The 26249-nt window shown below is 37.6% G+C and overlaps 1 protein-coding gene across 1 annotated transcript in view; it reads right to left on the bottom strand.

The window, feature by feature from the left end:
* The window catches only part of LOC118278635 (single-minded homolog 1), a 34787-nt gene extending 11761 nt beyond the window's left edge, over positions 1-23026 (bottom strand). The window contains 5 exon segments of the mRNA XM_050703588.1: positions 121-241; positions 873-994; positions 1495-1670; positions 2361-2579; positions 22739-23026. Coding sequence (XP_050559545.1) covers positions 121-241; positions 873-994; positions 1495-1670; positions 2361-2579; positions 22739-22745 — 645 coding nt within the window. The 5' untranslated portion in view covers positions 22746-23026.
* Between the last annotated feature and the right edge of the window lie 3223 nt (positions 23027-26249).

The following is a 26249-nucleotide window of genomic DNA, read 5'->3' as shown; positions in this document are numbered from 1 at the left end:
TCTCTGGTGTTTCTAGTGTCTATGGGCGGCGATTGCTTACCATCAGGTGATACGTCTGCTCGTTTATCGGCGTATTTCATAAAAAAGAACAATTTTTAATAAATAAAGAAGAATACTCACTTTATACCCTGATGTTGTGAGTCCAGCGTTTCGCTTGGCGAGCACACATTTCATTCTGATGAAGAACGCTCTCTCACACTCGATGTCCACTGTCGGGCCCCACGTGCCTCCCACTGGATACCTAGAAATACATACTTTAGTAGGTTGTGCCTAAAATATTGCAAAATAGTGGTATTTTTGAAAAAACTAAAATTTTCAAAAACAATGTTCTGGTTTATACTTCATTGTTGTAGTTATAATAATTTTATTTTTGTATTATATAAAGGGGTTGTCATTTATCTAATAGGAAAGAAGATATAAAAAATTAAGATTAAAAAAAACTGGTTTAGTCTCTGCCTCTCTGAAACACGGACATCCGTGTTTTCATAATATGACTGTTCACTTGGTACGAGTTTGTTTTACGTTTAACGAAAACGAAACGAGAGCGCATTCGGTGCTCTGATTGGCCGATGCGCATGAACCAATCAATTAGAGCAATGAACGCGCTCTCGTTTCGTTTTCTTTAAACGTAAAACAAACTCGTACCATGGCCTCTGGTAGTAAGAGTAATTAACACTAGAGTAGTTAAGGCAAAACTATCGCTAGCGTATTCCTTTTGAGATGCGATTCTGATCAGTGGACGCAGTTGTATGAGTTTCTATACAAGACAAACTAAAATCCGTTGCGTGCGATGCATACGATGCGGGCCTGTGGACGCTTGCCTTTATAGATTGACATCTAACGTGGTGTGATGTTATTCAAGTTTTACTTACCCAAGACTGGGATACTGGTGAGGTTGGTAGGAGTGAGGGTGCTGCAGACTGAGTACTGCCGTCATCTCCTCGTGGTCTGACTGGTGTATATACTCGTATATCGAGTTCCCCGTCAGCTCTACCTATGATAAAACAATACGATTATTATTAACAGCTTTGGAACAATGTTCTGTGTCTAAAAATTATCATTTTTAAAGTGTAGGGTAGCAAAAGTCATTTTGTATGGCAATGAGTAGACGGATCACCTACTGGTAAACACACGTGAAACAACGCTTGTGTTGTGTTTCGTTGTGTGATTGAGGTTACGGGAGGCCCCCCCCCCCTTCCCAATTTTCCCAATCCTCGATTCCCAAACAAATCCATCCCAAACCCTTAAATTCTTAACTCCCAAAGGGCTGGCGTGGAGGATTAAGGGGGAGGCCTTTGTTTAGCAGTGGACGTTTCTCGGCTGATGATGACGATGAAAGGGCTGGCAACGCACTAGTAACGCCTCTGGTGTTTCGAATATCAATGGGCAGCGGCGATTACTTACCATCAGGCGATCCGTCTACTCGTTTACCAACTTACCATCAAGCAATTCTTTAGCTCGTTTATACCAAAAAGATGTTCAAATGTTACTCACTTGACTCAACCCAAGATGCACAGATGCTGTTTCACTAATATACATGATCTTCCCATCAGGGGACACGACAAATATGAACCCATCCAGGGTCTGCAGGAGATGGGAGCCCAGCTCTCGTATGGACAGCTCTCTGGGCTGGGGAGGAGGTGGTGCTGCACCCCATGCGTCTCCTAAACCTGGACAAAAAGAGGGAAGAGGATGATTCAAAGTCAAAGTCAAAATTATTTATTTCAATTAGACCAGGAAGGCACTTTTTTAATTTAATAACGTCTGTCTGTCGGTCAGTTCTCTAGTTGCTCTATTTGCTCGTTCCAAAGTGTAGATTCCTATGGAGAAGAACGAGCAAGACACTCCATAGGCTACTCTTTTTCAATTGCTTTAACTATGTGAGAACAATGTAAAACTAATATTCAGTCAAACACAGATTAAAACACGGTTCCTCTTTAAGGGGAGAAAATCTTCGGGTTGGTTCTCCTGCCCTGGGTGAGGAGGAAGGCAGTGTCACATTGACTGACTAAAATCCAACTCATTCCAACTCCCGCTTCGAGTAGAGCCGCGGTATGTCATTGAGCTTAGCTCGCAAAAACAGTACCCTTAGTACGAGTTTGTTTAGCGTTTGAAGTAATTAAAAGGAGAGAGTTTTCGGCGGTCTGATTGGTTGGTTCATTCCAGCCGGCTAGTCAGAGCGCCGAACGCGATTGGAACATTTCTTAATTCACTTTACTTTGTTATTGTAATAAAACAAAAACTAATGACTACACAAAAAAAGTTTCTTCGCAAAAGTTGTTCGTAATCATGAGTACAATCACGTGTTAAAATATCGTACACTAATTTTCGGTCACCCTATACGAAAAAATTTGACTTACCATCAGGGAATACTTGTCGCATTTTCAAATAGCTAGTCGTCAGCCGTATCACGGATGCCTTATCCAGCTGTGATGTGATGGCGGATGGTAGTGGGAGGAGCTTGGCTAGCTCTAGAAACTCTGCATTCTCTTTCTCTCTTCTGGAGCGAGCAGCATTCTTACTCTTTTCTTTCATTATGGCAACCGCGTCCAAGGGACGAGCGCTGTCCTTGTGACAAGCTGAAACAAAGCTTAATTTTAGAAGGTTATAGTACAATTCAGATTGAGGGTGCTTTTCCCCCAGATATGTCCTATGGAATTATGCTACGAAGAAGTAATAGCTGTTTTTTTTAAGGGCGGAAAACTATCCAATGTCTTTTCTCGCCTTGTACGAGGCGTGAGGGAGTCTCAGACTCTTACTGACTAAAAACCGCCCCGTTCCTACTCCTGCTTTTCGAGCCGGAGCCCCGGTAAACCCGCTAGGTAGTCCGCAGCTCCGGATCCGAAAATGTAATAGTTAAGCTGTGAAACTATGTGACCGTTTTCACTGATACTAAGGTCACTAAGGTATGTAGCTGTGCGAGGAAGATGCACAACTGAAGTATGCGTGATGCGTATACACAACACACTAGTATGACGTGTTTATTAAACTCAAGTTGGTTCAACACCGAAGAGCTTAAAAGATTTTGCAGTAACTACACGATTGGCGCGATTACTGGGCAACGTTTAGCGTTTAGGTTCGATACCCGCACGGAGCAACTCTTTGTGTGATCGACAAATTGTTGTGTCGGGTCTGGGTGTCATGTGTATGTGAACTTGTATGTTTGTAAACGCACCCACGACACAGGAGAAAATCCTAGAGTGAGGTGAAGCCTTTAAAACATTTTTAAACTTTATATAAGTAAGTAAAAATATAATCCTTGACCTACGCCACGCGGGTGAACAGAGTATATTATGACGTCATTATGCATTCCAGAAATTAACATCGAGTTAACGATGCTACATGCATATTTATAAAGGCTGCAAGCCTCTCTACCTTCGCTTCAGTGTTGAAATAAAAAAACAAAACTATAGACTAAAGGGTAGGTTGCAAACTGGGTAAGTTTCCTTAGTCAAAAATGAATTATTTTTTCGATTGCCACTTACAATTACGACTTACACTTAATTATTTAAAAATAATTACAATTTAATTCATTATTTTTGTAATATACATAGGTACTGATTTTTTTTTTTGTTTTCTACGTATGTATTTTTATGACATAGGAAACTAGCAAACCCGGTGAACTTCATTTCGCCACCAATGATTTTTCCTATTTTACTACTTTTCTTTTAAAAATTTCCTGAATTTTATTTGCAATAAACCTCACGGAGCCCGAGAACTTTCCAATGAATGCAAGACCGTGGAAATCGGTTCGTGCGTTCTGGAGTTATAGCGTCAGAAAGGAAAACTCGACTTACGTTTATAAATTGTGCTATTTGACAAAATATATGTTGCGATTTCAATACACATGAAATTAGAAAAGTATTTGTATTTGGCATTTCGATAAAAATATTGAATTTGACAGAAATGTAGATACAAATAAAAAATCGCGATTCTTAATAATTTTTGCGTAAAATTTTATTACTTTTTTCGTTTAAAATCGTCTATGGAGATATCGAAATCATCAGTGCGGCCCTACCTTTACGGCTGCTTTTCCACCATGTGCTATGCTACGTTCCTGTGGATGCGTTTGGGTTCCATCAATCATGTTCATTGGTACACATAGCTTAGTACTGGTGGAAACGGACTCAGTTAAACTACGTTTTTTATATAGAAAGATACGTGCTATGGACGGCTTCCCATTGCATACTGGAACTGCGCATCTTACTCGCACAGCTACACAGATTAGTCTCACTGGAAACGCTCACATAGTTTCACAGCTTAGCTATAACATCTTCATAGCACATGGTGGAAAAGCACCCTCACGGCGCGGCGGGAAAACCGCATCGGAATGAATAATTCAGAGATACGGAGTGCGGAGTGCTGAGTGCCGAGGCTAATACTTACAAATGATATCTGACGGCTTGACAAATGAGAGATGTTTGTAGGTAATACCTATTGTTGTCTGTATTTTGTATTGTGTCTCTCTGGTGTAATTTTGAGGGTGGAAATAAGAGAAAATTTTGTTCGAATGTTTTTGTTTTTCGTTCGTCCTACATTGAGGTAGCCTAGAGCCGTGATTGGTCGGTTAATTGGAACAGGTCAATCAGAGCGTCGAACATTATAAACGTATCGATTTCGTTAACGTAAAACCAATTCGCAGTAGGAACTCTGTGCCTTTAGTTCGAGTTTGATTTACGTTTTTTAAAGTGCGGGTAAAACCGCGCGGTAGTAGCTAGTTTAGCTAGTTTATAAATTTGAAATCGCCAACCCGCATTGAGTGAGAGCAAGCGTCATAATTAATTGATTAATGCTCAAACATTTCTCCGTGTAAGAAGAGGCTTTTGGTCAGCAGTGGCCACATATAGGCTGATGATGTGATGTGAATTGAAACGAGACCGCGCACGGCGTTTTGATTGGTTAATTCATTCGCGCCGGGCCAATCAGAGCGCCGAACGCACTCTCATTTTCGATTACTTTAAACGTAAAGCAAACTCATACTAATGGTACTGTAGAGTTCCACCGAATGAACAGCAAAGTTGTTTATTTACAGTGTAATAGGTTTCTTAGTATGCTGAAGTGTACTGGTAATAGGTTGCCAGTAATGAGCTCTGAAACTGAGCTGTATAAACTCAGTCGATGGTATAAAGCGTGCTATGTTTGGTTGCCGTTAGACTAAACTAAGGGTTGTCTAACAGCCGATATTCCGGTCCCTTTTTTTTTGTAAGGGGGGAAAATCATCCAATGACTTCTCTCGTCAAGGCGAGGCGAAAGGGAGTGATGGACTCTTACTGAATAAAAGCCACCCCGTTTCTACTCCTGCTTTTCAAGCTGGAGCCCCGGTAAACCGCGTAAAAGTAAAGTTCGCAGCCCCAGATTTTTCCAAACACACAATTTATCTTTATCCACGGCTGCATATTTGGGTTTTTTTGCGAAATAATCAAGAGTTTATGAAGAAAATTACTTACAAGTTTTTCTCTACAGAATAAAATTTGGTCTAATTTCATAGGTTTTCGATATGATTTTAACAATTAAACCCAGTTTAAAATATTGTAAATGAACGCAGAGCAAGGACATTTAGTACCCAATTTATTTATCAAACGTATCGATACTATGTTATGCACACATTTTATATGTGAACTTGAACAATATCACATATTTCGCATTTTTGTCTCTATATGATAAAAATCAATTGCTGTTCGTTAGTCTCACTAAAACTCGAGAACAGCTGGACCGATTTGGCTTATTTTGGTCTTAAATCATTTGTGGAAGTCCAGGGAAAGTTTTGGGGAAGTCCAGGGAAAGGTGAGAACACTATTTTTGATGCGGTACGAAGTTTGTCAAGCCAGCTAGTTTTTAACAAAAAAATATTGTAATAAAATATACTTAGTTGAAAAACAAAATACAATTAATTTAAGTGTAGGTTTTAACATTTACTGTAAAATATTACGTGTAAAATATGAATTTAGTTGAATTTAATAATAAAATAATGTTGAGCCTATCTTTATTTTAAGAGCATATACTAACTCTTGTTTCTTGTTTCTAGTAGTTTAGAGCTAGCTAAGAATGAGCTATCTTAGTTAGTAAGCCTCAAACTCAAAGTCAAACTCAAAATATTTAATAAATAAGCCTTACCTAATAAATAAATTAATCAAGACTTATTTTTCTCAGTAATAATATTCGCGCCCCTATTGCCGCCAAACGACATATGGCAGCCATTTATATTCTGTGCAATAAACTAGCGCGATCGGATTCCGCACGTTCCATTTACGAATTTTGCGCGCGAATATTTTTGTTTTACAACCAACCAGTGTAATGCGGATTTGTAATCAAAGAGTTTGTTATTTTTGTAGGTATCGAGTTGTTTGTAGTTTCGATTTTTTTGTAGGTTATTGCTGTTTATTATTTTTATTTTAGAAAATTAATTAAGTATACCTATTTGTGTTGTAAATAAACAGTATTAAATTATTCTTAAGATAGCAAAATTATTTTTCACCCCTATTTTGACCAATTTTTTTTTATTCTCGATTAATTTACAGGTTTCACATATTTTTTCAACTGAATAAAAAAAATACTCACAAAAATCATAATCAGAGGCGCATTTAGTGAACAACTTCCTTCTTGGATACTTCATTTTAATAATAATTTAAATAATAAAAAAAACACTATTAAAATAAAAACAACACAAAAATTAAAAATCTCAATCTCCCTCTCTCAAACACGTAGGAGAGTAAGAAAATAACGAAACGAAACGAAACGAAATATAAAATTAGAAAGAAAAAAATATGCACTTTACGCGAACAGGTTCACATCTAAACTGACTGGCTGCATCCACCTTCTTCCTTAGTCCGTTTCGGAAATAAAAAAAAAAACAATTGACAGGTACAACAAAAGCGCGGGTAAATACATTTGACAATGAAACACTGTTAGGTTACGTCACGTCATAGTAAAGTTGTCAATGTATGGGGCGGTGTTTAGCAACGGATTGTAAAATAAAACAAAGCTAGATGTTAATTGTTACGCTTAGGTATTAGTATGGATGTTGTTTATTAGGTCTGTATGTTTGTTATTATGTTTAAAATTAATTAAAAATTGTAATTGGTCTATTATAATTGAACAAGGTTAAATAATGTTTAAATGCGGAGCAATTTTTAACCGTGGAAGAGCCTTACTTCGGCACTGATGGGTGTGCTCGACCGAAATGATACCACGGCCTCACGGGAAACCGACGTGAAACAACGCTTGCGTTGTGTTACTAAGGTTACTAGAGGTCTAATCACAATTCCCGACTCCCCAACAACCATTAAATTCCTAATCCCCAAAAGGCTATTGTTTCAAGTGTCCATGGGCGGCGGCGATTGCTTACCATCAGGTGAACGTCAGTTCGTTTACCGGCTTATTCCATAAAAAATGCATCTCAACATGTAATTACGTTCAAACACGCGAACAAAGTCGTTGAAAAAGTCTAACATACAATAAAAATACATCTTGGAAAATATTAAAATTAAAATGCAACGCCATATTGCAAACTGAAGATTTATTATTCGTTATCTATTCTTAGGTGTTATTCATTTGTTTGTTACATAAACATCACTCGTGTTGCTAGTAATGTGGTGGGCAAAGGTGTAGGTGACTTTTGATAAAAATTGTTGTAATAATCCCAATGAATAAATCCAAAAAACTATTAATTTAAGTCAATTTTGTGATTATAATGCCAATTTGAAACTATTTACCTATACACTTAACACAATTCTTTTTTTTGCAACGTCACGCCTTTTATCCCCGAAGGTTTAGGCAGAGGTGCACATTACAGCACGTAATGCCTCTATAGAATGTACACTCCACTTTTCAACATTTGTGTTATATGTCCCATATAATACGGGGTGAACCTATTGCCATTTACTGGACACAATTCCATGAGATTTTTTTCGGAAAACCGAAAATGTCGAGTAATACTTTGCTCCACCCGAGACCCCTGTCCGGCAGTCGCATATGCGACCACTCGACTAACGAGGCAGCCACATACACACACTACTAATAATTAATCTAAACTAAATAAATTAAAAACCTATAATCACTCAACGACACACCAATCTCACATCACATAGCGCAAGCTAAATATATTCCATTCTCAAACACGTTCACGCCCGTATAATATGAAGTTTTGACAACTCCGATTGATCCGTCAGTAGTATTGTTTATCGATAGTTCTGTTGTTATTATTATATCTTTCTAATCCCTTGTAGATGTTATCTGAAGCAAAAGATGTTACACACGTCTGCGGGTCGCATTGTGCGTGTTATCTTGTCGTCAGTTTTTTTGCGTCATGTAACACTATAGAATGACCGTCAGATTGATGAACTTATGAACTAACGGCAACGACATTTAATTGTTTCATCAGGTCTAGTTTATTATACGGACTTTGTTGAACCTAGAACAAATACATTTAGGCGTTTTTGCCATACCTATTACTGGAAGCAAGTATAACAGCTCACACATAGAACCCACTTAGTTTAAGTAAAATTTCCGTGGTGCTTGGCGACTGGGCTTCTCCCAGTTGTGGAGTCTCTTTTGTACCTTAAGGCTTAAGTCAATCTGTCACCTGCATTAAATTCACTGAGGGAAGTGGAAACCATCGTTTTCTTTTTCTTCTTCTCTAATAATATCTTCTGATTTATTTCGTTGCGGGATCCAAGACAGTCATTCATTTCCCTGGGACGCGCCGGACTTCAATGTTCCGGTGTTTTCATGGTTGTATCTACTGTAGATCCTGGCTTACAGGAGTTTGCCGGGTTTGGTAGTAGTCGTATATTATGTAAAGAATGATTCGATAAAAATATCCCAGTAATAAAGTCGGACACGATCACAAATCAAATCATCATTATTACCTATCAGTATTTATTCAAAATGATCGTTAAATTGTTTATTATTTAACAAAACATCTCATTATGCGTCCTCACACAACGTGTAGCCATTATGACGATGAAAATCAATAAAATTATTATGAATATAATAAAATTTGCATATCTCGTCGCCATCTTCATTTCATTGAGTCGAAGGGCGATGCAATACGATGCTGGCTGGTCGCGTCAAAAGGAAGAGAGGAGAGAAGAAAAAAAATGACAATTCGAAATTTGAATCCGCAAGTGTCCTCGAGATGTTCAGTTTTGAATTTCGAATAGATTAACCGTTGTTTTGTTTTTTTTTTTTGTTTGTTTCTTTTTCGGTCGTTACGTCTGATTGCGATTTTTTTTATTGTGTTGATGTTAAACTGGGCTGTCGGGTATGAAGTGAAGTTTATGTTTAAATTGAACGATAACCCAAGTGTCCCGACATTAATATTATAAAAATAAAAAGTGTGGGAGAGCCATGCTTTGCCACTACAGCCTCACAGAAAACCGTCGTGACACAACGCTTGCGTTGTGCTTCGTGGTGTGAGTGGGTTACCGAAGGCCGCATTACCTTTCCCAATCTCCGATTCCCCAACAACCCTTTAATTCTTAACCCCAAAAGGCCGGCAACGCTCTTGTAACGCCTCTGGTAATTCGGGCGGCGGCGATTGCTTACCACCAAATGATCCATCTGCACGTTTACCGGCTTATACCATAAAAATACAAAATACATATCTATAATTACAGAAAATCAAGAATTACAAGTATACATTAAACTCCTAATTACCGATACATAATTATATAAAAACTATATGAGTCAGTCACACTAAAAATAAATAAAACCTATTTACTGTCTTTTATTATCCTACACCCTACACCGGACCTTCCCACGCCTTAGTCGCAAAAAAAATCGGAAACACTGTCATTGTTTATGACTTGTCATTTCTGTCACTTGTTTTGAATTTAGAATAGTCGGCACTCGTTTGTTTTATTGAGTTGTTAGTAGCAATTTTATTTTAATGTTTTTTTTTTGTTTTTGGTGATTGGATGTGTATACGAGTGTGATATAATTATTAGAAAAATTGGGTAGTTTCCTGGGTCAAAACTAAATTATTTCGATGTAGTAAAATAATGCCAAAATATTCGTACTTTCATTCATTAATTTGACGATATATTTATTAAATTTTTCTAGCTAATTTTAAAGAACTAAGTATGGTATTTGACGTAAAAAAAATATGACGTCATAAGTTGCGACATTTTGATAATAGTATTGAATTTGAATAGTGGGAAACTACCGTATTGTAGAAAAAGGCGATGTATCGATAGTAGGGAAGCCCTCCATAGCACGCATTATCGTCTGACCCAGGTACCTACTAAATAATAATAAATAAAATAATTGCAGACTCCAAACAAAAAAAAAACAAAATAAATCCCTAGTCATTTCTCATCTTCCTTCGAAATTACTACTGCCTAACAACCCAATAACACTTTACTCAACTCAGTACCAAACCTAACCTTAGCTAAACATAAATAAATGCTTCTACAATACAATAGAGTCGACAAAACGTAACATGATACTGAGCACACACGTGCGGGATCCGGGTGTGTGCGCCGCGGCGGTGGTCCCTACTGTCGACTCCCGACGCGTAACCTAAGTGTGTTATTATTTTCATTGAAACTTATCACCATAGAGTTGTGTACAAAAGTACCTTGTTAGGAAGAAAATGTTAAATAATTGACTTGGTGAATTTCGTATAGCCTTAAAATTAACAAATTATACGTATAATTATGTAATTATTATGTTATCACTTTATTAGCTTAATCACGTAACTGTTTGACGAGGAACTCGACTAGACTGCTCATGAATAATATGAATTTCTAACATAGCTTGAAACTAGACGAGTTTAGCTCTGATTGATGAGTTGGCCAATCGTTTCGTTTTCGTTGTTGGCCGATTTGGCTGTGACATACATACATACAATAGGGTAGATGACTAATTTTTATTTTAATGTCCGTCTTGTAGATTATTTTAAAACATTACACACATATTTTCTATTTTCTTACTGAAACAAATAGGTACTTTCGAAGATATATCGATTTGAAATATCGCTTGACGTCACTTCTAGATACAACATTTTATACGTAGAAATGACATACATATTTGTTCCCAATCCTAAACTTTGATTCGTTTTATCTAAGTATTGTTATCTTATAAGACAGAATAAAAAAAAATACGTGTCTAATATTTTTCCATTACCTAACTGACGGACTAAATAGATTTCTAATTTTCATACCCCGTCATCATCCCTATTTAGGACAAGTTCCTAAAGATAGAACAAAGTTGACTTACTGCCATTTCTTACACTATAAGATTTTGAACAACTGCAGTGATGACAAAGGAGAAGCAACTTAAAAACAATGGAATAAAGCTCTTTTTCGAACATTTCTACGAGAATATTGCAGATTGCACGCCTGATTGCTTAGGAAGCGTTTTTATGCAATGGGATTATAAGATTATGGGATTGAAGAAAAGATAAATAATTGTTTATGGATGTCCCTTCTTACTGGTGCTACGTTTAATGAGGTTCCGGGTTCAGTTCCCAGTTTGAACAAGATAAACAGTTTGTGTTTTTATTTTATTGTAGAATAATTACTAGAATGGTGGGTACGATTCGAAGCAGGAGTGGTAAGTGAAGTTACCGGAGACCCAATCCCCGAACCCTCCATCCTCAAATACCTAACCCTTAAAAGAAAGGTAAAACACTAGTTTATATCCTCAGTTTCAGACGTATCACCTGATGGTAAGCAATCGCCGCCGCCCATGGACACTTGAAACACCAGAGGCGTTACAAGTGCGTTGCCGGCCTTTATTGCCGGTATGTATAATTGTGAGAACAATGCACAACACAAATGGAATAGGCGGCGGCGCCGATGTCTTACCATCAGGTGATCCGTCTGATCGTTAGCCGGTCTATCCCATAAACAAAAAAAGTGCAAAAATGGTTCCTGAAATAATCCATTACCTAACCCATTTAAGTCCAACCAGATGGTGTGTAATCTTTGCTTATTTAGTTAATAGTTATTTTAGGTCTAACTTTTTTTTATGGTATAAGCCGGTAAACGAGCAGACGGATCACCTGATGGTAAACAATCGCCGCCGCCTATGGACCCTAGAGACACCAGTGATACTACGGCCTCACAGAAAACGCTTGCGTTGTGTTTCATTGTGTGAGCGAAGTTACCGGAGGCCCAATTGCCCCCTTCCAAATCGCCGATTCCCCAACAACCCTTAATTCCTAACCCCCAAAGGGCCGGCAAAGCACTTGTAACGCCTCTGGTGTTTCAATTGTCAATGGGCGGCGGTGATTGCTTACCATCAGGTGATCCGTCTGCTCGTTTACCGACTTATACTATAAAAAAAGTCTTTACACCTATAAGTCCATACAGATGTTGTACGTAATATTAGTTTAGGCAAATCCTTTTATTATTTTGTAGCTAGTAATCTTTTCAAATTGGATAACATTACGCCTGACAAAGGATTATGGTTAATCGGATAAGTAGAGAGTGAAAGTGACGCATAAAGGCGGTTTCCTTCATAGATTTAATACGGTTGATGACTAATATTTTTTTTTAAGGAATAGGTGGCTAACGAGCAATCGAGTCACCTGATGGTAAGCGATCAGCGCCGCCCATGAACACCCGCAACACCAGAGGAGTCACAGGTGCGTTGCCGGCCTTTTAAAAAGGAGTATGCTCTTTTCTTGAAGGTTTGAAGATCGTATCGGTTCGGAAATACCGCCGACGACAGCTCATTCCACAGCAAAACTGTTTTATTTTTATTTTAAGGTCCGTCTTGTAGATTATTTTAAAACATTAGACACGTATTTTTTATTTTCTTACTTTATACTAAAAATACTTTCGAAGATATATCGATTTGAAATATCGCGTGTTTATGTGATTATTCTTCCAGATTTCGTTGTCAGACGTCATTGGATGATTTCCCCACCCCCCAAAAGCCATAGCATAGTAAATACATAAGGTAAGTATTTAATATATCTCCTAAATCATAACACAAGAACATTTTCGTTCAATTTACTAAACACCTCTACTACCAAAGGCGTGATTGTATTAAAATTTAACATAATTCTTTTGGCATAAAAGCAATTGTCTCCTAATTATGACAAAGATACAAATTTCATGAAACATTTCACAAACGTGGGAACGTGTAACGAGTCAATAAAAGTACGCGCCAAAAGTCAATATAATATCTATGGTTTTGTGTTTTTTTTTTTTTGTTGTCGCAGGCAAAGGTATAGGATCGATAATGCCATTGTTTCTGGGTTTTTGGCCGCAAGGGACGCACGTGTCTATGGCAGGTTTTACTGTGTTTTGTTTACTTGCATAGTAAAGACACCTGCAGTGTCATTCATGAGGACTAATCATTCAGTAATTTGCATTTCTACTTGCGTGGGAACCGTCTGTAGTACGTAAGGTGTAAAGCAGGCTTTTGTTTGACAAATGAATTGTCTTTTGGTGATAGAAAAACTGTGCAATTTCATGCGAATATTTTTTTTTTTTTGTTTTTGGAATTTGTGTGTGGAGATAGTTGTTTTTTTTATGGTAGGTGTGTGTGTAAAAGGAATAAAAAATGAATGTTTAGTTAGGTATTAATTATTGGATAAGATTGAAATTTTTATTTTCGGGTTGGCGATTTCAAACTTATAATTAGAGATTATAAGCCCAGATTTCCTTACGATGTTTTCCTTCACCGTTTGTCAGTGGTGTCTAAATAATCTTATAAAGTACATATGACTCGGAAAACGTCACATTGATACTTGCCGTTGGCAGGTTTTGACCACGCACTCTCATGCATGAGAAGCGGACGTCTTAAACCTCCGATAGGAACCTCCGATAGGAACCTCCGACGGAGATTTAACTAAAATTTCAAAATTATTCAGCACCGACAAACATGCATGAAAAGACTGATGACTGTTGATGAAGCGAAAGAAGTGTGTAAGAATCGCAGCAATTGGCATTCCATTGTCTCTACCCCATGGGAGACTGGCGTGAGGTTATGTATATTATATTATGTAGAAATATATTTTTTTATGTTTTAAACGGTTTTAACCGGCTTATATCGTATGGTCATCAATATAAAGGCTGACCAGAGGCGTTCTATGCTACGTTGCTGTAGATGCATTTGGCTTCCACCAATCATATTTATTGGTACACATAGCTTAGCACTGGTGGAAATGAACTCAGCTAAGCTATGTTTTTTTATATGGAAAGATGCGTGCTATGAATGGCTTCCCTACTATCGATACATCTTCCTCACGCAGCTAGATAGCTTAGTATCTATGGAAACGGTCACATAGTTTAACAGCTTAGCTATTACATCTTCGTAGCATAGCTACCTACTTAGCACAGGTGGAAAAGCACCCTCATGCCAAATCAAAGCATTCAAACTCACATCATAACCATACATAAACTTCAATATTATTCAACGCTCATTAATTTACTGTTAGACCACACATCAGTTAGCACATACTTTTAAACATACAACCTGAAACTGCGGAGTTCAAGACGTTTTACATACAGAAATATCTTTCATTCATGACTTCTATTTCCCACGACACATAACAATACAATTGTGTAAAGTGTAATACAAATTCAAAAGGCCTTTCCGCATCTCCATTTAACTAACAAGCTTAATTTCACACCTCAATACCTTTTTTTTAATTAGAATTATGAGAAAATAATATGGATGATGACTGGGTATGAAAATTAAAATTCTATTTAGTCCGTCAGTTAGGTAATTAAAGAATATTAGACATGTATTTCTTTATTTTTTCACATAAGAAAAAAATAAAATACTTAGATAAAACAAATCAAAGTTTAGAAGTGGGAGCAAATACGTAATTTCTACGTGTAAAACGTACCTAAAAGTGACGTCCCGCGATATTTTAAATTTTCAATATATCTTCGAAAGTATTTTGTTTGCGTAAGAAAATAATAAATACCTACGTGTCTAATATTTGAAAATAATCTACAAGACGGACATTAAAATAAAAATTGGTCATCTGCCTAATACTCGTAACGATGTGTCCACAAGACTACCTTTGCCGTACCGTAGCATTTGAAAGAAAGCACCTATTGTCTATGCATGTCTTTTGACAGTTCGGAATAGGCGGGAATTCTTTTTTTTTCGGAAAGCATTTTTTGTCGGACATTAGTTCCGATATTTTAATTGTATTTAGGACGGAAGCGTGCTGTGTGAGAAAATTTAATTTGGTTAAAATTGGGCATACAGGCTAGCCGTGGCCTCATTGTTTGGCCTTTATCGAAAATATTTCTTATTTATTGTAACACCTTAAGTTAAGTGTGGGAGAGCCATGCTTCGGCACGAATGGGCCGGTTCGACCGGAGTGATACCACGGCCGAGCAGAAAACCGACGTGAAACAACGCTTGCCTTGTGTTTCTTTGTGTGAGAGAGGTTACCGGAGGCCCAATTCCCCTCCTTTCCAATCTTTCCTATTCTCGATTCACCACCAACCGTTACATTCCTAACCCCCAAAAAGCCGGCAACGCACTTGTAACGCTTCTAGTGTTTCAAGTGTCCATGGGCGGCGGCGATTGCTTACCATCAGGTGATACGTCTGCATGCCGATTGCCGACGGTATAAATGTCAGGTTCCACGACCCATTTTGATTTTAAGACAAGAACATATTAAATAAACAATCAAAAATCTTTAAATACCTACTAAATCAGACGTCCCTATACATAATATTTAAAAACAAAACAAAACGAAGTCTAAAGGTGAGAAAACACAACGTAAATCACACAGGAAGGGGGCATAAATTAAATATGGCCGCTTTTTTACTCCAGTTCCCGAGATTACGGGGATTAGTGGAGTTTGTGTGGGGTAAGTATGGCAACATCTGGGAGATTTGTGTTAATACGGGCAGTTTTTAAGGGAAACTTATTATTAGTGTTCATGTTTGGGTTCGTTACGTAAGTGGTTACTTATATTTATTAGTGATTGAGGTAATTTTTGTTTATTACTAGTGATTTCGGCGCGGTTTTGCTACTTCTGCTCAGTTCCTATTGATTGTAACGTGAAGTTTTTTAGCCTATAGTCTTCTTCAATAAATGGACTATCCAAAACATAAATAATTATTCAAATCGGACCAAAAGTTCTTGAGATTAGCGCGATACTAACTTTTGACGGGAATCGCATGTGCGGATGAAAAAAATATGTAACTAATATTCAGTCTCCTAACCATTTTCAAACATAAATACTCGTAATATAGCTATCATCCAACAAATATACTTTTGTGTTTCTCATATTAAGTACTAACTTTTGCCCACTGCTTCACTTGCGCACTTTTAAAGCCTTGGCGGCCGATTTACATAAAGAAATATGCTTTAAATTTTTTTGAGTAGTGGGGGCTTAGAAAAAAATCCTTCTTTCCCTTCAACTATCTTCACTTAAAAAATCACGTAAATTCCTCGCTTGGTCTTGCCGTAAAAGATGGACAAACCGACAGACTGACAGATAGGTACACACACTTTCACATTTATCATATTAGTACTAATTACTTATTACACCCCTATAGGAGAAAGCCTTTAGCTTACGTATGTATGGATAAACCCTACCTAAAATTAATTTCTCAACATTTTAATAACCGACAACATTGTAGCCACAATTACCGAACAACGTTTACAAAGTAACAGTTATAAGTTATAACGAATAACTAGTTATTGCAACGAAACAACTGGAACGTGCCTCTTGGTCACAACTCACGATATTTACGTTAAACAACACGTTTCACTACGCTACATAGTTGCATATTGCTCATGGTCCGCCAATGACATAGCTGGTTGAAACCTTATTGTTTTTCTTGGAATTCTAACCTTTTTTTAGGTTAGTAATTTATATAATGTTAGTTAGCTTTTGAAAGTGGATTTGTGGAGGTTAGATTCGGAGTTTTTTTTTTCATGGTGTAAGCCGGTAAACGAGTAGATGGGTCGCCCAATGGTAAGCAATCGCCGCCGTCCATGGACACTTGAAATACCAGAGGTGTTACAAGTGTGTTGCCGGCTTTTGGGTGGTAAGAATTTAAGGGTTGTTGGAGAGTCAGGGTTTGGGAAGGGAGGTAATTGGGCCACCGCTAACCTCACTCACACAACACAATGCAAGCGTTGTTGCATGTCGGTTTTCTGTGAGGCCGTGGAATCATTCCGGCTCCTGCTCGAAAGGCAGGAGCCCTACTCCTGCGGGGTGGTTTTTAGTCAGTATGAATCTGACACTCTCTCTCACCTCGGTTATACCCATCAGGAAACACAGACTCCGGCAAGGAGTTCCACTCCCTAGCAGTTCGCACAAGGAAGCTTGAAACGAAGCGCTTCGTGCGAGTTGGTGGGATATCTACCATGAAGCGGTGACGCCTCGCCGATTGTCTTGTGGTTCGATGATGAAAAGGACTAGGGGGAATCAAGTTGTGCAATTCCCCCGCACACTCTCCGAAATGATTAGATCATTGTCATTGGGTCAAAATTTGCAAAAAGACTTTAGTGTTCCGGTGTTTTCATGTTTGTATCTACTGTAAATCCTGGTGCACAGAATTTGCAGCGGCTTTGGAAGGTTGTGGCGGGTTTGTCCCGTAAAAAAAAATCTTCTAATTCGTCACTCGAGTATGCTACAAGCCTACATTGACACTCAATATGGCGTCTACACCTACATAACTACATATTTGTAAATACACTTAACACGTACAAATTACACGTAATATGTACTCTACTCATTACAACTGTGTGAATATATGAGGTTTACTCCAAAACTTATGAGTATTATGATAGACTCATTTCGAAATTCTAGTAAAAAATAATAATTATGGAATAATTGACGAACGAGCAGACGGATCACCTGATGGTAAGTAATCAGCGCCGTCCATGGACAGTGCGTTGCCAGCCTTTTGGGGGTTAGGAATTTAAGGTTTGTTGGGGAATCGGGGATTGGGATGATTGAGAAAGAGGATTATTGGGCCTCCAGTAACCTCACTCACACAAAGAAACACAACGCAAGCGTTGTTTCACGTCGGTTTTCTGTGCCTTCCCATTCGTGCCGAAGCATGGCTCTCCCACACTTCACTCCAATAAATCCCCAAAAAAAACCATCAAAAATAAAACCAAAGACTGCAACAGCAACAAACAGTAACAGCTGTATTTTTTTTCCAAAACCGCGCCAAAATAAATGTCAAATGAAACAAAAAAAAATTGAATGAACGAGTTGACTTTTAAAAAAAACGCGTCGCTCGTAAACATATCATAGACACGTAAAAGTAAAAAAAAGTTCCGATCACTCGAAAACGCTGTTACATCACGCACGGAACGTATCTATAAAGATTTGACTCGACATGAACGTGCCCTTACGAAATCAAACATGGCGGCGTCTTTAGAATAAAATGTCCTTATTTTTTCACATTTTATTTGTTATATTTAGACACTTATATTTGTTTTTATTGCACCGGAATGCATTCTGAAAGTCACGAATTTGCCATTAGACAAATCCGGGGCGAGATGCTTGTATTTTTATGGCGAGAACAAATTGGTAGGAACATATCAATTTGAACGTGAAACTATTTGAGTTATGCGTTTTAAAATCGGTAGCTGTTCAATGGAATTTTGTGTATAAATGTTGTAGTTAAGTAAGATTAATTGAGGTGATTATAATTTGTTCCTTTCATGTATACAATGGGTGCTTTTCCACCAGAGATGTGCTATAAGTTGCTGTGGATGCGTTTGGCTTCCACCAATCATATTCATTGGTATACATAGCTAAGCACTCGTGGAAACGGACTCAGCTAAGTTATGTTTTTAAATGGAAAAATTCGTGCTTCCCTACTAGAAACATTGCATACTCGAGCTGCGCATCTTCCTCGCACGGCTATATAGCTTAGTTGCTTTTTTCAAATACTCCTAAGTAGATCGTAATTGCCTAAGATATATCTCTACAACATAGATATTTTACGTGCACTTTAACCTCTTGTACTTATGCTGGGTATATAAGACGAAATAGAAAATACATTGTGTCTCGCATGGGTCTACGTTTTGGGCACACAAATGGTTAAAAGTGATTCTGATCATTTTATCTTATTTCAAATCCTCCTTAGTAGACCGTAATTGTCAGCCTAAGGTATATCTCTACAACATAGATAGATTTTCAATATACAGAAAGCTCTCCCACATTCGAACCATACCAAATACTTACTATATCCCATATTCCATAAACATTCAAACCTCATTATACCAAGTTGACAGACATTAAACCAAGCAAAGAGATCGTATACCAATGAAAAATAAAAAAAAAACCTCATTCCCAGAAAGGAGGTCCGATGCGGCGGCCATTTTGTTTTGTTTGCACGCAATATGGCTACCGGTCGCGTTGGTATTCAAACAGAGTAATGGACCGGTTTCTGTGGTAATTGACATAGCTGGAGGGCCCGTAGACATGTGTATGGCGACTAAATATGATAATAAATGGTTGTTAAGTTTATTGTTAGTAAGTGCTGTTCTGTGTTGCGGGGTTTTGTTAAAATTCATTGTTTCAAAAGACTTTTAGGTCGTCTAAGGGGACGCTGGAGTTTCTTGCTCGTTCTTCTCCATTCGAAGCTACACTTTGCAACGAGCGACTAGCTTCACTGGCAGACAGACTGAGGGACAATTAAATTTGATTTTTCAAAAGTGCCTAATTTAGGATTATTTAAAATATATGCTTTGACGCGATCCAGGTTCAGTTGCAACTTAGATTGAAGATCTATAACTGGATAGTTTCCTCAGTCAAAAATAAATTATTTAGACATTTCAATACAATAAAATATTAAAAAATAATCACAGTTTCTTTCATAGATTTGATGATTTACTTAATTATCGATTTTTCTAGCTAATTTTCTAGAAATAAGTCTGCTATTTGACGTAAAGATCTGATGCTGTCAAAACGCACTACTTATTTCATAAAATTATTCATATAAAATCATCCAATATCTACTTTCGCCTTGCGTGAGACCAGAGGCAGAGTCAGACTCTTACTGACCAAAAACCACCCCGTTCCTCCACCCCTGCTTTGAGCCGGAGCCACGGTAACCTTTTACGTTGTCCGCAGCTCCGGATTCATCCTGATCCCTTCAGTCGTTTTGACGTGATTGACTAACACACATATACACATTCTCACTCAAATACTTTCGCATTTATAATATACTAGCGACCCGCCTCAGCTTGCGTGCAATGGTGACATATTATGCATGTATAATACATAAAAGCCTTCCTCTATCGAATCATTATATTTATTAAAAAATCGTATCAAAATCCGTTGCGTAGTTTTAAAGATTTCAGCAAATAATTTTAAATATTTTACAAAGGGACAGAGGGACAGAGAAAGCGACTTTGTTTTATACTATGTAGTGATGACCTACGGTACCCTAAAACGGTTCGTCATTATTGAGACCCAAGTGCTAATTGAGAGAAATGGTTTGTACACATTGCCCACACCGTATTGCCCTATATGTCAAATGCACACACAAATCAATATTGACTTCTATTCCTTTTCTACAAAAGGTTGAAAGTTCAATAACATTTTTTCAATTGCCCTGTGTAACACGAGCTTATGTCTAAATTAGACTCTGAAATGTCTAGTCTAAAGTCCCAAATGCATTGGCAATGATGTTTTACGGTAAAAGAAATGTTATTACGAAATAGTTTCGTCGTTTTAAAATAAAATCCAAAGAAAACTTTTTTGTTTAAACACAGTAAATGGGTATATGTTTATTTTTCTCGAAATTGAAAAGAAAAACACATTAGCTATATAATTGCAAGGTTTGCAAAATGAGATATTGAAATGCATAGCTCGTAGGGACCTGCTATGTTGACTACGCAGCGTGCTACACGACTGCTATGCTGACTACGTAGCGTGCTACGCGATTACTACGCTGACTACTCAGGGTGCTACGCGATTACTACGCTGACTACTCAGCGTGCTACGCGATTGCTACGCTGATTGTTCAGCATGCTACGCTATTGCTACGCTGACTACCTAGTGTGCTACGAGATTGCTACGCTAACTACTCAGCGTGCTGCGAGGTTGATACAACATGTAGCAAATACATAAATTTCTGGAAAAAACCCAGAAATATTTTACCCGACCCGAGATCTCTTGTCCGGCAGTCGCACTTGTAACCACTCGAACAACGAGGCAGTCAAATTAGCCTTTCAACCATCGACATATTATTATGTATATATTTCGCCCGATACATTACAAGTCCCATATATGGGACCTATGGTATATATACCATATGCCGTGTACATTACCCCAACGATTTCTCAAAGTTGTAACACACAATATAACGTCGGCATTACCAAAGCGAGTGTACTAATATCGTGATAACATACAGTTCAAATTGAGTAACGTTATCATTGACCAATCACAGCGGTTAGGGGGCAGACTGCTTTTAATATGTAGATAGGAACATGTACATTATTTAACTAGCTAAATAATATGCTAGCTTAAGTGTGGGAGAGCCATGCTTCGGCACGAATGGGCCGGCTCGACCGGAGTGATACCATGGCCTTACAGAAAACCGACGTGAAACAACGCTTGCGTTGTGTGAGTGAGGTAACCGGAGGCCCAATTCCCCCCTTCCCAATCTTCCCAATCCCCGATTCCCGAACAACAACCCTTAAATTCTTAACTCCCAAAAAACCGGCAACGCACTTGTAACGCCTCTGGTGTTTCAAGTGTCCACGGGCGGTGGCGATTGTGTTTCATAAAAAAAAACTAGTTTTCCGCCCGTGGTTTGTATAAACGCGGCAACATACTAACGCGTTAACCACGAATTTACATTAACACATTTATTTACATTAAATAGGCATTTTTAAAGATTTATACGGAGTCCAAATAGCCACGACACGACACATAATTATATACCAACGTTACGCCTTTTTATCCCCGAAGGGGAAGGCAGAGGCGCACATTTGTGATTAATACAGAGTCCAAAACGCCCATCTCTAGCTACGACATGAGACGACATATAAATATGTTGCAACGTCACGCCTTTTTTATTCTCGAAAGGGTTGGTAGAGGTGCACATTACGGCACGTAATGTCGCTATACAATGTACACCCACTATTCACCATTTGTGTTATAAGTCCTGACTGTAATGACAAACAACGCGGCGATTGTCGCGGAATGCTGCTCATGAATATGAGCCTCTAGCATGGCTTGAAACTAGTCGAGTTCCTCGTCAAACAGTAACATGAGTAAGCCGATAACATAATAATTAATTTAGTATGTCTCACGAAAGTTACAATCAAATTAAAGTGTGTAAAGTAAAAATGTAATAGTGAGCCTATTGCCATATACCGGTGACATTTAATAATCACATTATTTAATAAATGCTTTAAACTAATATTTACTTAATGTTCTAAAAACCGCGTTAAGAAGTGTCTCCATGAGACAATAAAACAAACGAGTTCACATAAAGTATGTCATGGCCGTTTTATACCTACACTAACTTACTCATCTTATTCTGTTTGTTCAAATAATGCTATCTACGCAATAATTAACAACTAGCGACACGCCTCAACTTTGCATGAGCGCAAAGGTGATATATTATGCATGTATTATACATATAAACCTTCCTCTTGAATCATTCTATCTATTAAAAAAAACGCATCAAAATCCGTTGCGTAATTTTCAAGATTTAAGCATACAAAGGGACATAGGGACAGAGAAAGCGACTTTGTTTTATACTATGTAGTGATAAAGACAAAGTTTAATATTTTTAGTACATAATTCTTAACATATAAGACTCACCCGACATTTTAACACTAAACAGTAAAACCTCTTTTATTAAAAAAACCAAAAAGTTTCACAAAACACCATAGACCACAGCACTTCACTATTTAAAAAGAAATTAAATGTCAGAAAAGCGCGCGAACACAACTCTGTGTCAGTTCCATATTTGAATGGAGAACATATTTCTTCTGTCACAAAGACAATAATGAATTTACTTCCTTGTTTTATTATATTTGTTTAAAAATCAATGTCAAACTAATGCCGACTCAGCTTGCGGACACTGCAATGGCCTCAATTCCTTTAGTATTTACGTTAAGTATCACATTTTTACAATTAATTTTATAACAAATCAATGTGTGGTGTAATTTTTATACGAAGGCCGTATCGGTTATGATTATGACTAATGCTAGTCTTACATAAAAAAAAATAAGTGAGCGCTTTTGCTGAGCTGTCACATTTCCCGCGCAATACAGGTTTATAGTCAGTATTTCATAAATTATTGAATATTTGCTCGTAATTTTATTTCACAGCAATAATCTTTGGACTATGCTATGGCACCTGTGAAGTTTACATGTGAATAAACGTGGATAGAAAATCCCAACGAACAACAGTTGGGCAGAAAGCCCGCCAGGCACGATCAACTCGCCTGGTCGGAGTATCCTCCTTTTCTTAGGGAACTTTACTCTCCCTAAACTACGCCAATTGCAACGATTCTTACACACCTCTTTCGCTTCATCAATAGTCATCAGTCTTTTTATGCATGCTCGTCGGTTAAGGGTACTTTTAATTTGGCCCTTCTTTAGTATTAATTATATTAAGTGTGGAAGAGCTATGCTTTGGCACAAATGGGTGGACTCGACTGGAGTGATACCACGGCCTCATGGAAAACCGACATGCAACAACGCTTGCGTTTGTTTCGTAGGTATCTCTGATTTCCCTAAAACCCTTAATTCCTAACCCCCAAACAGCCGTCAATGCACTTGTAACGCCTCTGGTGTTTCAAATATCCAAAGCATTTATTTCAATTAATCCTAAATATGGCACTTTTGAAACGTCAAATTGAATTGTCCGTCAGTCTGTCTGTCAGTGAAGCTAGGCGTTCGTTCCAAAGTGTAGCTTCGAATGGAGAAGAACGAGCAAGAAACTCGCATCGTTACTCTTTTCCTCTCCTCAAAATCAAGGAGATTATAAGACGAAGCGTTACGTTTTCTTGTTTAAAAACAATATTAACATAATAACATTTTATCTAGATTCCTTATTTTGTTATTTTATTATATGTTACACACATACTCAGTTAATTTCCGATGACTACATAATTAAGTCACCTTGTAATAACAGATAGGGCACGTACCAATATAATTGCAAGTGTAGGTATGATACTTATAAATTACAATACCTACTCATTTATTTATTTATCTTACTTGTTAATAACATTTTCAAATATAATCAATCAAAAATTAGAAATTAGAAATCAAACATTAGAAAAAAATACAGTAGCCCACTAGTAACGGGATAAATCCAAATACACCAAAAATTACACCAAATCAATGTGTGGTGTAATTTTTATACGAAGGCCGTATCGGTTATGACTAATGCTAGTCTTACATAAAAAAAAATAAGTGTAGGTAGTCTTTTGCTGAGCTGTCACATTTCCCGCGCATTATGTACAGGTTATAAGTAGTCAGTATTTCATATACATATTATTTAATATTTACTCGTAATTTTATTTCACAGCAATAATCTTTGGACTATGCTATCGCACCTGTGAATGCTTACATGCGAATTAACATGGATAGAAAATCCCAACGAACAACAGTTGGGCAGAAAGCCCGCCAGGCACGATCACCTCGCCTGATCGGAGGATCCTCCTTTTCTTAGGGAACTTTACTCACTCTAAACTACATACATACATAACCTCACGCCTGTCTCCCATGGGGGTGGCAGGGACAATGGAACGCCAACTGCTACGATTCTTACATACCTCTTTCGCTTCATCAACAGTCATCAGCCTTTCAAGCATGCTCGTCGGTTAAAGTCAAAGTCAAAGCATTTATTTCATTTAATCCTGAATAAGGCACTTTTGAAACGTCAAATTGAATTGTCCGTCAGTCTGTCTGTCAGTGAAGCTAGGCCTCGTTCCAAAGTGTAGCTTCGAACGGAGAAGAACGAGCAAGAAACTCCATCGTTACTCTTTTCCTCTCCTCAAAATCAAGGAGATTAAAATACGAAGCGTTATGTTTTCTTGCTTAAAAACAAAACTAATATATTTAATCTAGATTCCTTATTTTATTATATATTACACACATACTCAGTTAATTTCCGATGACTACATAATTAAGTCACCTTGTAATAACAGATAGGGCACGTACCAATATAAGTGCAAGTGTAGGTATCATACTTATAATACTTATTATATCAATAAATAAATTATTTTGATATTTAACAGAGTTACGGTGTTTTTTCCATTGTAGTGACAATTTCTTTGAAACATCAGTTGCTGGGCGTTTTCGTTGCCAGTATTTGTAACCTTATTTTAGCTAACCGGGGTAAGAACGGTGGCCCAGTAAACTAAATACTTACATATAATATATACCAGGGGTGGCCAACTTATATGTACTCGCGATCGACTTTGTTTTCTAAAAGTTCCTCGCTATCGACATTTTATACAACATATTTATGTGTACACATACTTTAGTACCAAAAATTTTGAAGTTTTTTCTTAATATCTGGGCCGCAATCGGTCAGAAATGCTCTCGGGATCGACCGGTCGATCGCGATCGACCTGTTGGCCACCCCTGATATATACCATGTAGTTGTAACTCCTCTGGTGTTGCAGGTGTTGCTGATTGCGTACCATGCTTCGGCACGAATGCGTCAGCTGGACTGGAGTAATACCAAGGCTTCCCAAACATCCCTATCACTAAATCGCTAAAAACCCTTAAATTCCTCACCCTTAACAATTTTAACGACTCTGGTGTTTTGGGTGTCGATTGCCGGCGGCAATTGCTTACCTGATGATAAAGTGATCCGTCTGATCGTTTACCGACTTATACCGTACTTCGTTGACCGAATATTTTCTGGCCTTTTCCCTACTAAGTGATGAAGACATTGAGCCTCTTTGTTTATCATAATTTATTTCATTCTAATTTCACAAACTAATAATGAACTCTTTTCTGTAATGAAAATAGTCTTGACCAAAAACAAAAAACATCAATACCATAAACACCAAAACAAAATTTAGCATACGCAACGAAATATTCATAAAACCGACAAAAGGAATTAAGTCACAGACAGCAATTATGGCGACAAATATAAATGTAATTTACTATTATAATAAAATAATCGTTTACTTACGGAGCGGCCATTAAAGGCTGAACGAGCCACAAAAGAACAATGGCGGATCTCGAACCTAACAGCCCTTGCGTGAGGCTGAATAACTAGCTGCCTTTGTCAGAACGCCGATCGATGACGATAATATGTCAAATTATGACCATAGATATTTTTATTGGCGCGAATATATCGTAATTTG

This window comes from Spodoptera frugiperda, chromosome 24 (genome assembly GCF_023101765.2).
Source record: "Spodoptera frugiperda isolate SF20-4 chromosome 24, AGI-APGP_CSIRO_Sfru_2.0, whole genome shotgun sequence".
NCBI classification, from domain to species: Eukaryota; Metazoa; Arthropoda; class Insecta; order Lepidoptera; family Noctuidae; genus Spodoptera; species Spodoptera frugiperda.
The sequence above is the reverse complement of the archived record's forward strand: the minus strand, read 5'-3'. Positions and strand labels throughout refer to the sequence as shown.